This window comes from Hypanus sabinus, chromosome 9, assembly GCF_030144855.1.
Source record: "Hypanus sabinus isolate sHypSab1 chromosome 9, sHypSab1.hap1, whole genome shotgun sequence".
Taxonomy (NCBI): Eukaryota; Metazoa; Chordata; class Chondrichthyes; order Myliobatiformes; family Dasyatidae; genus Hypanus; species Hypanus sabinus.
Genome location: NC_082714.1, coordinates 2815668 through 2828617, shown reverse-complemented (window position 1 = coordinate 2828617; position 12950 = coordinate 2815668). Strand labels below are relative to the sequence as shown.

General features: G+C 50.0%; 1 protein-coding gene across 2 annotated transcripts in view; it reads left to right on the top strand.

Annotated features, from left to right (window-relative positions):
* The window catches only part of rab11fip3 (RAB11 family interacting protein 3 (class II)), a 201396-nt gene that overhangs the window by 169582 nt on the left and 18864 nt on the right, over nucleotides 1-12950 (top strand). For both annotated transcript variants that reach the window (XM_059978857.1, XM_059978856.1), the window contains 3 exons: nucleotides 6988-7023; nucleotides 8466-8559; nucleotides 9619-9722. In XM_059978857.1, the coding sequence (XP_059834840.1) occupies nucleotides 6988-7023; nucleotides 8466-8559; nucleotides 9619-9722 (234 nt within the window). The remainder of the gene's footprint in view (nucleotides 1-6987; nucleotides 7024-8465; nucleotides 8560-9618; nucleotides 9723-12950) is intronic.

Sequence of the window (12950 nt, the reverse complement as noted above, 5' to 3'; positions counted from 1 at the left end):
AGGTCAGTTCTGATTCAGCACAGATGATCTGCTCACATGAAGTCCCAAGTCTACAGAGTGCTTCCAACATTTTCACTGTGCCAACACAGACAGCATAAATTCTGTCATAGGTTTTCCTGTATTGCATCTCATCCTTTGTCTCCTGTTACATGGAACAGTGAGATTACAGCACCGCACAGGACAGGCTCTTCAGCAAATGTTTTAAATCACTCCAAGATGAATTTAGAACTTTACTACATCAGTTCTTCTCTACATCAGTCAGTGTGATCCCTCTCCACCTCAGTCAGTGTGAATCCTCTCCACCTCGGTCAGTCAGTGTGATCCCTCTCCACCTCGGTCAGTCAGTGTGATCCCTCTCCACCTCGGTCAGTGTGATCCCTCTCCACCTCGGTCAGTCAGTGTGATCCCTCTCCACCTCAGTCAGTGTGATCCCTCTCCACCTCGGTCAGTCAGTGTGATCCCTCTCCACTTCGGTCAGTCAGTGTGATCCCTCTCCTCGGTCAGTCAGTGTGATCCCTCTCCACCTCGGTCAGTCAGTGTGATCCCTCTCCACCTCAGTCAGTGTGATCCCTCTCCACCTCTGTCGGTCAGTGTGATCCCTCTCCACCTCGGTCAGTGTGATCCCTCTCCTCCTCGGTCAGTGAGATCCCTCTCCACCTCGGTCAGTGAGATCCCTCTCCACCTCGGTCAGTCAGTGTGATCTCTCTCCACCTCGGTCAGTCAGTGTGATCCCTCTCCACCTCGGTCAGTGTGATCCCTCTCCACCTCGGTCAGTGATCCCTCTCCACCTCGGTCAGTGAGATCCCTCTCCACTTCGGTCGGTCAGTGAGATCCCTCTCCACTTCGGTCAGTGTGATCCCTCTCCACCTCGGTCAGTCAGTGTGAATCCTCTGCACTGGTCGGTCAGTGTGATCCCTCTCCACTTCGGTCGGTCAGTGTGATCCCTCTCCTCCTCGGTCGGTCAGTGTGATCCCTCTCCACCTCGGTCAGTGTGATCCCTCTCCTCCTCGGTCGGTCAGTGTGATCCCTCTCCTCCTCGGTCGGTCAGTGTGATCCCTCTCCACCTCGGTCAGTGAGATCCCTCTCCACCTCAGTCAGTGAGACCCCTCTCCACCTCGGTCAGTCAGTGTGATCCCTCTCCTCCTCGGTCGGTCAGTGTGATCCCTCTCCTCCTCGGTCGGTCAGTGAGATCCCTCTCCACCTCAGTCAGTGAGACCCCTCTCCACCTCGGTCAGTCAGTGTGATCCCTCTCCACCTCAGTCAGTGAGACCCCTCTCCACCCCGGTCAGTCAGTGTGATCCCTCTCTTCCTCGGTCAGTGTGATCCCTCTGCACCTCGGTCGGTCAGTGTGATCCCTCCACCTCGGTCAGTGTGACCCCTCTCCACCTCGGTCAGTCAGTGTGATCCCTCTCCACCTCGGTCAGTGAGATCCCTCTCCACCTCAGTCAGTCAGTGTGATCCCTCTCCACCTCGGTCAGTGAGACCCCTCTCCACCTCGGTCAGTGAGATCCCTCTCCACCTCGGTCAGTGTGACCCCTCTCCACCTCGGTCAGTCAGTGTGATCCCTCTCCTCCTCGGTCGGTCAGTGTGATCCCTCTCCACCTCGGTCAGTGTGATCCCTCTCCTCCTCGGTCGGTCAGTGTGATCCCTCTCCTCCTCGGTCGGTCAGTGTGATCCCTCTTCACCTCGGTCAGTGAGATCCCTCTCCACCTCAGTCAGTGAGACCCCTCTCCACCTCGGTCAGTCAGTGTGATCCCTCTCCTCCTCGGTCGGTCAGTGTGATCCCTCTCCTCCTCGGTCGGTCAGTGAGATCCCTCTCCACCTCAGTCAGTGAGACCCCTCTCCACCTCGGTCAGTCAGTGTGATCCCTCTCCACCTCAGTCAGTGAGACCCCTCTCCACCTCGGTCAGTCAGTGTGATCCCTCTCTTCCTCGGTCAGTGTGATCCCTCTGCACCTCGGTCGGTCAGTGTGATCCCTCCACCTCGGTCAGTGTGACCCCTCTCCACCTCGGTCAGTCAGTGTGATCCCTCTCCACCTCGGTCAGTGAGATCCCTCTCCACCTCAGTTAGTCAGTGTGATCCCTCTCCACCTCGGTCAGTGAGACCCCTCTCCACCTCGGTCAGTGTGATCAGGTCACTTCTCATCCTCCTTTGCTGCATGGAGTAAAGGCCAAGTTCACTCAACCTATTCTCATAAGGCATGCTCCCCAATCCAGGCAACATCCACTGCACTTCCTCTGTAGTATCCACATACAATAGTGAGGTGACCAGAACTGAACACAGTACTCCAAGTGGGATGAATACTTTTTGAAGGCACTGTGTAAGATATCAGTAAAATACAGTCATTGAAAAAATAGTCTAAGTCCCAGAGTCCAGGAATGTTGCAGTTGATCGTACAGCATTATATTTTAACAAGACTGTGGTTAGCCCTGTAGAAACACTGCGTCTAAGTGTGCTACCATTTTACCGGAAGTACGGCACGAGGTAGTACAGTGGAGGAACCGTGATGTCTACACCGAACACAACTTTATCTCTTCTGCCTGCATATCCTTGCATTCCTTAAGTCATCTCTTCAATGTCCTCTCTTGTATCTGCTTTCAACAGCAGCACCACTGGCAGCCTACCACTATGTTTAAAAAAAAAAGTACTTGCCCTGCATGAAATTTTTGCCCTTGAGATGCAGCACCAAACAGAGTCTTCTGGCTCAACAAGTGACACCACCAATTTACCCCTGGCCTACCTAATCACAGGACACATTATATTGACCAATTACCGTGCTAACTAGTACGTCTTTGAAAAGCCATGCAGCCACAGAGAGAATGTGCAAACTCCTCACAGACTGTGTTGAAATGAACGCTGGACTCTGACCTCCCGAGCTGTAATAGTGTTGCACTTACCACTATTGGGCACCCACGTAGATTCTGATCATGTACTCTTTCTGTGCCTCTCAGATCTTAAACTCCCATCAGGTCTCCCCTCAGCCTCCCTCTCTCCAGAGAAAATGATCCATTTGTTCAACCTCTCCTTATAGCTCACACCCTCCAATCCAGGCAGCATCCAAGTGAACCTCTTCCGTATCCTTTCCAAATCCTCTAAGTCAGGGGTGGGCAAACTTTTTGACTTGTGGGCCACAAAGGGTTCTAAAATTTGACAGGGGGGCCGGACCAGGAGCAGATGGGCGGAGTGTTTTGGTAATACACCTCATAAGAGAAAATAAAATTTCATGGGATATGTAGAAAACATGTGCTTTAATTTCAATTGAAAATGAACAAATGCATTACAACAAAATATCTGTCTTTGAAGTCCCATGGTATTTAGCTATTGATTGAAATGACTTTTAAAACACTGAAAATTAAATGAATAAAATACAGCTTTTTGAATAGTAACAGTTATTATTTTAAAGCACTGAAAATTCTGTTATCCTTCAAGATATTATCATCATCACTCTCCTCCTGACTCTCTTTATTTCAAAAACGGTAGGAGATGCAGGTCTACTTGTCCTGCTCCTTCTTATTCAATTGTCCCCTGTGCCAAAACACAACGACCAGCACAAAGACAGAACAGTGACAGCGCGCCAGTATGCAGAGCGCGTTATTTGATCTGGAGCGCATTTTTTATTTTGAGAACGTACGTGCACCTGCGCACTACTCGTGTCCATCACTTAACAGAAATGACATGTAAAATGTAAGGCTTATTGAAAAAAATATTTTCAAATGCATTTTTTACAGAACACAACGAAGAAACTTATTTTTAATTTCAGTGGGAACAGTGTTGTTGGTCTCCCTTTTTAGCCAGCGCATCAAAGTCTGGATTTAGTTTTGTTGTGGCGATTCTCAGGATGGATCTGAGGTGTTGGTCAGTTAACTTGGATCTATGGCTGGCTTTGTTGATGTTCATGACGCTGAACGCCTGTTCACACAAATAGGTCGAACCGAACAAAGAGTAAAGCGCAAATGTGGAGTAATACGCTGCACCTCAACAAAGGTCAATGTATATAGAGTGCGTCATCTATTGGGAAAACGCCAGAATTGCGGGGAAAAATCGTTAACAAGGTTTATTAATATAATTTCATCAAGTTCTGCAGGCCGGATTAAAAAGCTTAACGGGCCTGCCCATGCCTGCTCTAGGTGGTGGCCAGATTATGTTGAGATACATTGTTAACAGCATGATGTCATGGTGGAAGGTGCCTTGCATCCCTGAATCTGATCAAATCTGCCCCCTGGTGGAATGAATCTGCAGAGCAGTTAACAGGGATATTTGGCCTGTCTCTGCAGTTAATTCTCCCATTCTCTGCAGTCTTAACGCATTTGGGAACTGGTGCTCGAATGATGCTAGCATGACGCTATGACAGCTCCTTGTGTTGGAGTTCATAGTTCAATTCTGGCATCCTGTGTAAGAAATTTTCTACGTTTCTTCCATGATTGCCTACGTTTCATTTGGCTGCTAATATTTCCTCCCACAGTCCAAAGACATACTGGTTAGTTGGTCATTGTAAATTGTCCTGTGATGCGGCTGGGGTTAAGTCGGTGGATTGCTGGGTGACGTGGCTCGGTGGACTGGAAGGGCTGGTTCCGCACTGTATCTCTGAATAAACTCGGGATCTGAGTGTATATTTTTGAATGTTTAGCACCTGACTTTTACAGATACTTCTGAATTTAAAACCAGCAGTTCAAGGATGTGTATGTAGTTCCTGATGCACAGCCAATAAGTCCAGAGGGAATACTGTCCACCTGAACAGGACTACATCAGCTTAATTAATGTATAAGCACTGCATGGAGATTTGAATGCAAGGAAATAGGAACAAGAGAAGGCCCCCATCCAGGGATTTGCCACCTCCATGTCCATAGTTTTAAATGCCCAGCACCCTGTCCTGAATCTGAGTATCATAAACTAGTGCCCTTAGCATCTTGTGTTTTAATAAGACTCTTGAAGTCCTGTATTGGTCGTGAATGTTGTGCCCTAGCTGTCATTACACAAGCCTGGGTAGAACAATATGGAGAGCAATACCCGGCTCCCCGGCTCCATGCAGCTGATGAACCCAGAGAAACTGCAGAGGCTGATACAGTAAACACAAAACACTCTGCAGATGCTGGGGTCAAAGCAGGTCGGGCAACATCCGTGGAAACGAGCAGTCAAAGTTTCGGGCCGAGACCCTTCGTCAGGACTGAAGAAGGAGGGGGCAGGGGCCCTATAAAGGTGGGGGGAGGGTAGGAAGGAGAAGGCTGGTAGGTGCCAGGTGAAAAACCAGTAAGAGGAAAGATTGAGGTGTGGTGGAGGGGAAGCAGGGCGGGGATAGGCAAGAAAGGTGAAGAGGAATGTAAGGGGAAAGCACTATGGGTAGAGGAGGAAGGCGGGAACCATGAGGGTGGTGACAGGCAGCTGGAGGAGGAGGCAGAGTGAAACTGGGATGGGGGAGGGAATTACCGGAAATTGGAGAATTCAATGTTCATGCCAATACAGGCTGATACATTTTGGCATTAGCGGCATCACAGAAGTTGCCAGTTAGCATTGAACTCAACATAGGACTGCCTTGGGGATTCCATCTGCAGATTTTTCCTCAGGGTTTACTCCTGAAGCCTTCCCAATGAATGGATATGGCCGCAAGGCAGTGAAGGTTTGAGCTCAGGGTTTGCCTTCACCGAGAAGAGCTACCAATCATAACTGATGAGCCCCATCTGCATTAAGCAATTGGCTTTAAGGCACCAATAACCCGCCTTTGCCCCCTTCACCAGTCAGTAGAAATGGTTCTGCCAGGCTTACTAGTAAAGGCACATGTGAAAGCCAGGAACTGTTTGAGGCTATTTGAGACACATGCCATTGGGAGCATTTAATAGGTAGTGGGAACTTATCCTTACTATCCCCTTCCCAACCCCCCATACTATGACAACCTTAAGGAATCTTCAATAAGATTCCCCCTCAGTTTTCTCTATAAGGAATGAATTGTGCATTTGGTAACCGGATTTGGGAGTAATTCTAAAGGTTAACCGTGGATAGTGCTGTGGGTGCAGAAGTAAAGGGAAACTGCTCCAACCATACAGCAACCAACGACATAATCAATAAGTCTCTCGTTTATCAGTTGAGGATTTCCTGATTCCAGGTTTTCCAGCAGATGGAGGCAGGGTCGAGGGAGGCCATGTGGTGTCTGAATCTGTTTAGCAGGCTGGGTGGTGGCTGAGAAACAGGCTAACATTGCAGAGATTAAAGATTAGCTTTATTTGTCACATGTATATTGAAACATACAGTGATATGTGACCAACACTGTCTGAAGATGTGCCAGTGGCAGCCCAGAAGTGTTGTCATGCTTCCAGCACCAGCATAACGTGAATGTGGGAGGAAACTGGAGCACTCAGAGGAAACCCACACAGTCATGGGGAGAACGTACAAACTCCTGACAGACAGCGGTTGGAATTGAACCCCATTACGGTAACAACTATGTTGGCAAAGGAACAGTGTCCTCGGGGCACGTGTAGTTAAACTGCAGCACTTCTCAGGGTAACACCCCATAAACGCACAGTTGTGTGCCAGGCTGGGAGAGGCAAATGTCCATTGGGAAAACTGTCATGAACTACCCTCAACCAAACCCTTGATGAGGTGAGACCACAGTTTGAACATTTTTCTGATTTTCTGAAATTGCTGTGTCTTTACTGTTTTGAGAATTTCATTTAGTCATGGATAATGGCCATGGTTAAGATGTCATTTGGGCTAGTTATCATGTACTTAAACTGTAGCATTGAAAAGGGAGGCCCTCGAATGTTAACTGATTTAGAACAGTGGCCCTAGTGCATGACAACACATTGTGTGAAAGTGTCTCCTTTAAACAATGAACCGATGCATGAAAAATGAACTTTCAGTGTTGTCCCAAGCTCTCTGCTTTTCCGTTTGTGAAGTTAATTAAATGCACGAACTGTGTGAGATTTCCAGTTTCCTGCTTCCTCTGCTCCCATCCCGTTTTCCTGATTCTACATCCTGTTTTTTTCCTGTTTGCAGTCCCATCATGAGACTCGGGAACAAGAAGGTGGCTCGGTAAGTGCAGAGTGCGGTCAGAGTCTGGCGGCTTATTGCCAAGGTGTCAGTACAGGTTTGTGACCATGTTTTAGCAGAGGTGTGCATGGTGCTCAGATGGAGAGACTTAGAGTAGCTGCAGTTGTGATTTATATGAGCAACTCAAACAAAATACTGCAGAACTCAGCAGGTCAGGCAGCATCTATGGAAGAGCAGCATTGAAAAGTCGATGTTTCAGGTCTGGAAAGGAAGGGGACAGAAACTCGAATCAGGAAGTGGGAAGAGGAGGAGTACAAGCTGGCAGGTGATACGTGAGCTGGGTTGGGGGGGGGGTGGTGAGTAGAAGTGTTGGGCTGTTTGCCTTCATCGATCAGGAACTGAGTATAAAAGTTGGGATGTTAGGTTCTGGATGAATAAAACTTCTTATAAGCCTCGTTTGGTGTGTTATCCGCAGTTCTGGTCACCCCACTAAAGGAGGATTTTGAAGGTTTTGGAGAGAGGGCAGAAAAGGTTCACCAGGAATGCCTCGAACGCCATGCATTAGCCAGAAAGAGAGGTTTGACAAGCTGGATTGTTTTCTTTGCAGCATCAGAAGTTGAAAGGTGACTTGATCAAATTTATAAAGTTGAAAGGGAGAAGGTCCAGGTCTTTTCCCAGGGTGGAAATGTCAAAAACTAGAGGGCAACAGACACAAAATGCTGGAGGAACTCAGCAGGTCAGGCAGCATCTATGGAAATTAATAGTCAATGTTTCTGGCTGAGACCCTTCTTCAGGATTGGAAATGAAGGAGGAGGATGGCAGAATAAGGTAATGGGGGGGAGGGGAAAGAGGACTTGCTGGAAGGTGAGAGGTGAAGCTAAATGGCTGGGGGGAGGGGAGATGAAATAAGAAGCTGGGAGAAGATAGGTGGAAAAAGGTAAAGGACTAAAGAAGAAGGAATCTGATAGGAGTGGAGAGTGGATCATGGGAGAAAGGGGCAGGTGAGGAGCACAGCTTTAAGGTGAGTGGGGAAAAGTTTAAGGAAGGTTTATCAGACACGGTTTTTACACAGTGGTAGGTTTCTGGGAACAGGTGGAAACAGATGAAGATGTGTGAGGCATTGAGACAGACAGATGAACAGACAGGCAATAGAGGATAAAGATCTTGTGTAGTCAGTGCAGACATGATGGGTCGAAGGGCCTGTGTTTTTTGGGTGAGGAGTTAGTTTGGGATGCAGGAATCTGTTCACCTTGCAGCTGTTTAACCTGAGCTGCTTTACTTAATATCAGTGTCATGGGAGTAACCCTTGTTGAGTTTTTAGTGGAAGTTGTTCAGGATTATTTCCAGTCAGATAATGGTGCGCCTGGCACCACTGGCCTGGGCCTGTACCCTCTCCATCTGCCACACAAAGAGAGCTTGCACCGTGCTCCCAGCTGTGGGAGCTGCCTTTACCAGCAGACACTGAGAGCATTCTCTTGTTGTAGGCACATCGAGCAGTGCGGTGCAGCGGATAGCGATGACATGGAGGAGCTTCCCGGGACCTCACTGGCACACTTGCCCTCTGATCTGACTGAGCAGGTGAGGCTACAACCCTTTCTCAATATCTTTTTGTTGTTTGTACAATTTATCTTCTTTTGCACTTTGGTTGTCCGACAGTCTTTGTTTATGTAGAGTTTTTCATAAATTCCACTGTATTTCTTTATTTTCCTGTGAATGCCTGCAAGAAAATGAATCTCAAAGTAGTGTTACGTGCTTTGACTTTGAATTTAGCACAGCTCTAACTTTGTTTGAATGGACCCGGTGTGTTGTACTGTACTCTCTAGTCTATTTAGACATACAGTGCAGTAACAAGCCCTTTCACCCCTGTGGACCAATTAACCTACTAACCCATACATCCTTGGAATGTGGGAAAAAACCGGAGCACCCGGAGAAAACCCAGCCAGTCAAAGGGAGAACACTGGAACTGTGGAACAGCCCGGGTGTAATACCTTCACGCTAACAACTAGGTTACCACGGTGCCTGGGCTATTTGATCTGGGTCTTGAGCACAGCTTTAATAAATCTCCTGCTTGACAATTGGTGAGAGGCTCAATTCTTCCCCTCATCAGACAGTCGCTGTCCTGTGGTTCAGTGCTGCCCAGTGGTATTGGTGCCACTGGTCAGCAGTGTCCAAGATCTGGGAAGCCACCTCATGCTGGGGCTTTCATCGTTGGAGCGAGGGGCAGAGACCTGCTGTATACGATCCTTCACCCCGCCCTCTGCCCCCTGCCCTTCTCAGAGACTGGCCAATCTCATTGTCCATTTCTCCTTCACCCCGTCCCCTGCCCCCCGCCCCTCTCAGAGACTGACCAATCCCTTTGTTCATTTCTCCTTCACCCCGCCCCTCTCTCAGAGACTGGCCAATCTCATTGTCCATTTCTCCTTCACCCCGCCCCTCTCTCAGAGACTGGCCAATCTCATTGTCCATTTCCCCTTCACCCCGCCACTCTCTCAGAGACTGGCCAATCTCAGTGTCCATTTCCCCTTCACCCCGCCCCTCTCAGAGACTGGCCAATCTCATTGTCCATTTCCCCTTCACCCCGCCACTCTCTCAGAGACTGGCCAATCTCATTGTCCATTTCTCCTGTTTGCTGGGCAGGTGATGTTCCTGGAGAAGCGAGTTACTGAACTGGAGCAGGAGAACACATCGAACGGGGAGATCCACTGTCGCCTTAAACAGGAGAACCTGCAGCTAGTGCACAGGTAGGAACCAGTGGTGGGATCTCCGTCTCCCTGTGTCAGTTAGATTTCCAGTCTGATCCTCAATCCCACAACACTCCAATGCAATGTTTAAATTGTATTTACACTTAACAGTGTAACTGGAGGGATTTCTGTCACTCTGCTCCAGGGAATAAAGTCCTAACCTATTCGACTTACCCCCATAACTCAGGTCCTTAATTCCTAGCAACGTTCTTGTCATTTAAATGTTACTGATTTTTTTCTGTTTGAGAATGCAAGTTGCTTCACAAGTATTATCTTGTTATATTGCTGTATTTAATAGTTAAAAGATATGGTGACTAGTTAAACAAGGGGATGAATTAAACGGAATAAATTCTTCTTCATCCCCCCCACCCCCCAGTACAGTTCTGACACGTCTGTAGAAGAGCTTGTTGAAATTCATTGCTAAAAATAATATCCACGTGAGCTGAGTGAGGGCAGAGGCTCATACCTGGAGTGGGGGAAAGGCTCATTTAATTTTTTTTTATCTTAAGAGATACTCTTCTAGGCCAATGAGCCACCCCACCCAGTAACCACCCCACCCAGTAACCACCCCACCCAGTAACCACCCCACCCAGTAACCACCCCACCCAGTAACCTCCCTACCCAGTAACCTCCCTACCCAGTAACCACACCACCCAGTAACCTCCCTACCCAGTAACCACCCCACCCAGTAACCTCTCTACCCAGTAACCTCCCTACCTAGTAACCACCCCACCCAGTAACCTCCCTACCTAGTAACCACCCCACCCAGAAACCTCCCTACCCAGTAACCTCCCTACCCAGTAACCTCCCTACCTAGTAACCACCCACCCAGTAACCTCCCTACCCAGTAACCTCCCTACCCAGTAACCTCCCTACCTAGTAACCACCCCACCCAGTAACCTCCCTAACCCAGTAACCACCACACCCAGTAACCTCCTTACCTAGTAACCACCCCACCCAGTAACCTCCCTAACCCAGTAACCACCACACCCAGTAACCTCCTTACCTAGTAACCACCCCACCCAGTAACCTCCCTACCCAGTAACCACCCCACCCAGTAACCTCTCTACCCAGTAACCTCCCTACCTAGTAACCACCCCACCCAGTAACCTCCCCACCCAGTAACCTCCCTAACCCAGTAACCACCACACCCAGTAACCTCCTTACCTAGTAACCACCCCACCCAGTAACCACCCCACCCAGTAACCTCTCTACCCAGTAACCAACCCACCCAGTAACCACCCCACCCAGTAACCTCCCTACCCAGTAACCTCCCTACCCAGTAACCTCCCTACCTAGTAACCTCTCTACCCAGTAACAACCCCACCCAGTAACCTCACTACCCAGTAATCACCCCACCCAGTAACCTCCCTACCCAGTAACCTCCCTACCCAGTAACCTCTCTACCCAGTAACCTCTCTACCCAGTAACCACCCCACCCAGTAACCTCCCTACCTAGTAACCACCCCACCCAGTAACCTCCCTACCCAGTAACCTCCCTACCTAGTAACCACCCCACCCAGTAACCTCCCTAACCCAGTAACCACCCCACCCAGTAACCTCCTTACCTAGTAACCACCCCACCCAGTAACCTCCCTACCCAGTAACCACCCCACCCAGTAACCTCTCTACCCAGTAACCTCCCTATCTAGTAACCACCCCACCCAGTAACCTCCCTACCCAGTAACCTCCCCACCCAGTAACCTCCCTACCCAGTAACCACCCCACCCAGTAACTTCCCTACCCAGTAACCACCCCACCCAGTAACCTCCCTACCCAGTAACCACCCCACACAGCAACCTCTCTACCCAGTAACCTCCCTACCTAGTAACCACCCCACCCAGTAACCTCCCCACCCAGTAACCTCCCCACCCAGTAACCTCCCCACCCAGTAACCACCCCACCCAGTAACCTCCCTACCCAGTAACCACCCCACCCAATAACCTCCCTACCCAGTAACCACCCCACCCAGTAACCTCCTTACCTAGTAACCACCCCACCCAGTAACCTCCCTACCCAGTAACCACCCCACCCAGTAACCTCTCTACCCAGTAACCTCCCTATCTAGTAACCACCCCACCCAGTAACCTCCCTACCCAGTAACCTCCCCACCCAGTAACCTCCCTACCCAGTAACCACCCCACCCAGTAACCTCCCTACTCCGTAACCTCCCTACTCCGTAACCTCCCCACCCAGTAACCTCCCTACCCAGTAACCTCCCTACCCAGTAACCTCCCTACCCAGTAACCACCCCACCCAGTAACCTCCCTACCCAGTAACCTCCCTACCCAGTAACCTCCCTACCCAGTAACCTCCCTACCCAGTAACCACCCCACCCAGTAACCACCCCACCCAGTAACCACCCCACCCAGTAACCAACCCACCCAGTAACCTCCCTACCCAGTAACCACCCCACCCAGTAACCTCCCTACCCAGTAACCACCCCACCCAGTAACCTCCCTACCCAGTAACCACCCCACCCAGTAACCTCCCTACCTAGTAACCTCCCTACCCAGTAACCTCCCTACCCAGTAACCTCCCCACCCAGTAACCACCCCACCCAGTAACCACCCCACCCAGTAACCACCCCACCCAGTAACCTCCCTACCCAGTAACCACCCCACCCAGTAACCTCTCTACCCAGTAACCTCTCTACCCAGTAACCACCCCACCCAGTAACCACCCCACCCAGTAACCTCCCTACCCAGTAACCACCCCACCCAGTAACCTCCCTACCTAGTAACCACCCCACCCAGTAACCTCCCTACCTAGTAACCACCCCACCCAGTAACCTCCCTACCCAGTAACCACCCCACCCAGTAACCTCCCTACCTAGTAACCTCCCTACCCAGTAACCACCCCACCCAGTAACCTCCCTACTCCGTAACCTCCCCACCCAGTAACCTCCCTACCCAGTAACCTCCCTACCCAGTAACCACCCCACCCAGTAACCTCCCTACCCAGTAACCTCCCTACCCAGTAACCTCCCTACCCAGTAACCACCCCACCCAGTAACCACCCCACCCAGTAACCACCCCACCCAGTAACCAACCCACCCAGTAACCTCCCTACCCAGTAACCTCCCTACCCAGTAACCACCCCACCCAGTAACCTCTCTACCCAGTAACCTCCCTACCTAGTAACCTCCCTACTCCGTAACCTCCCCACCCAGTAACCTCCCTACCCAGTAACCTCCCTACTCAGTAACCACCCCACCCAGTAACCTCC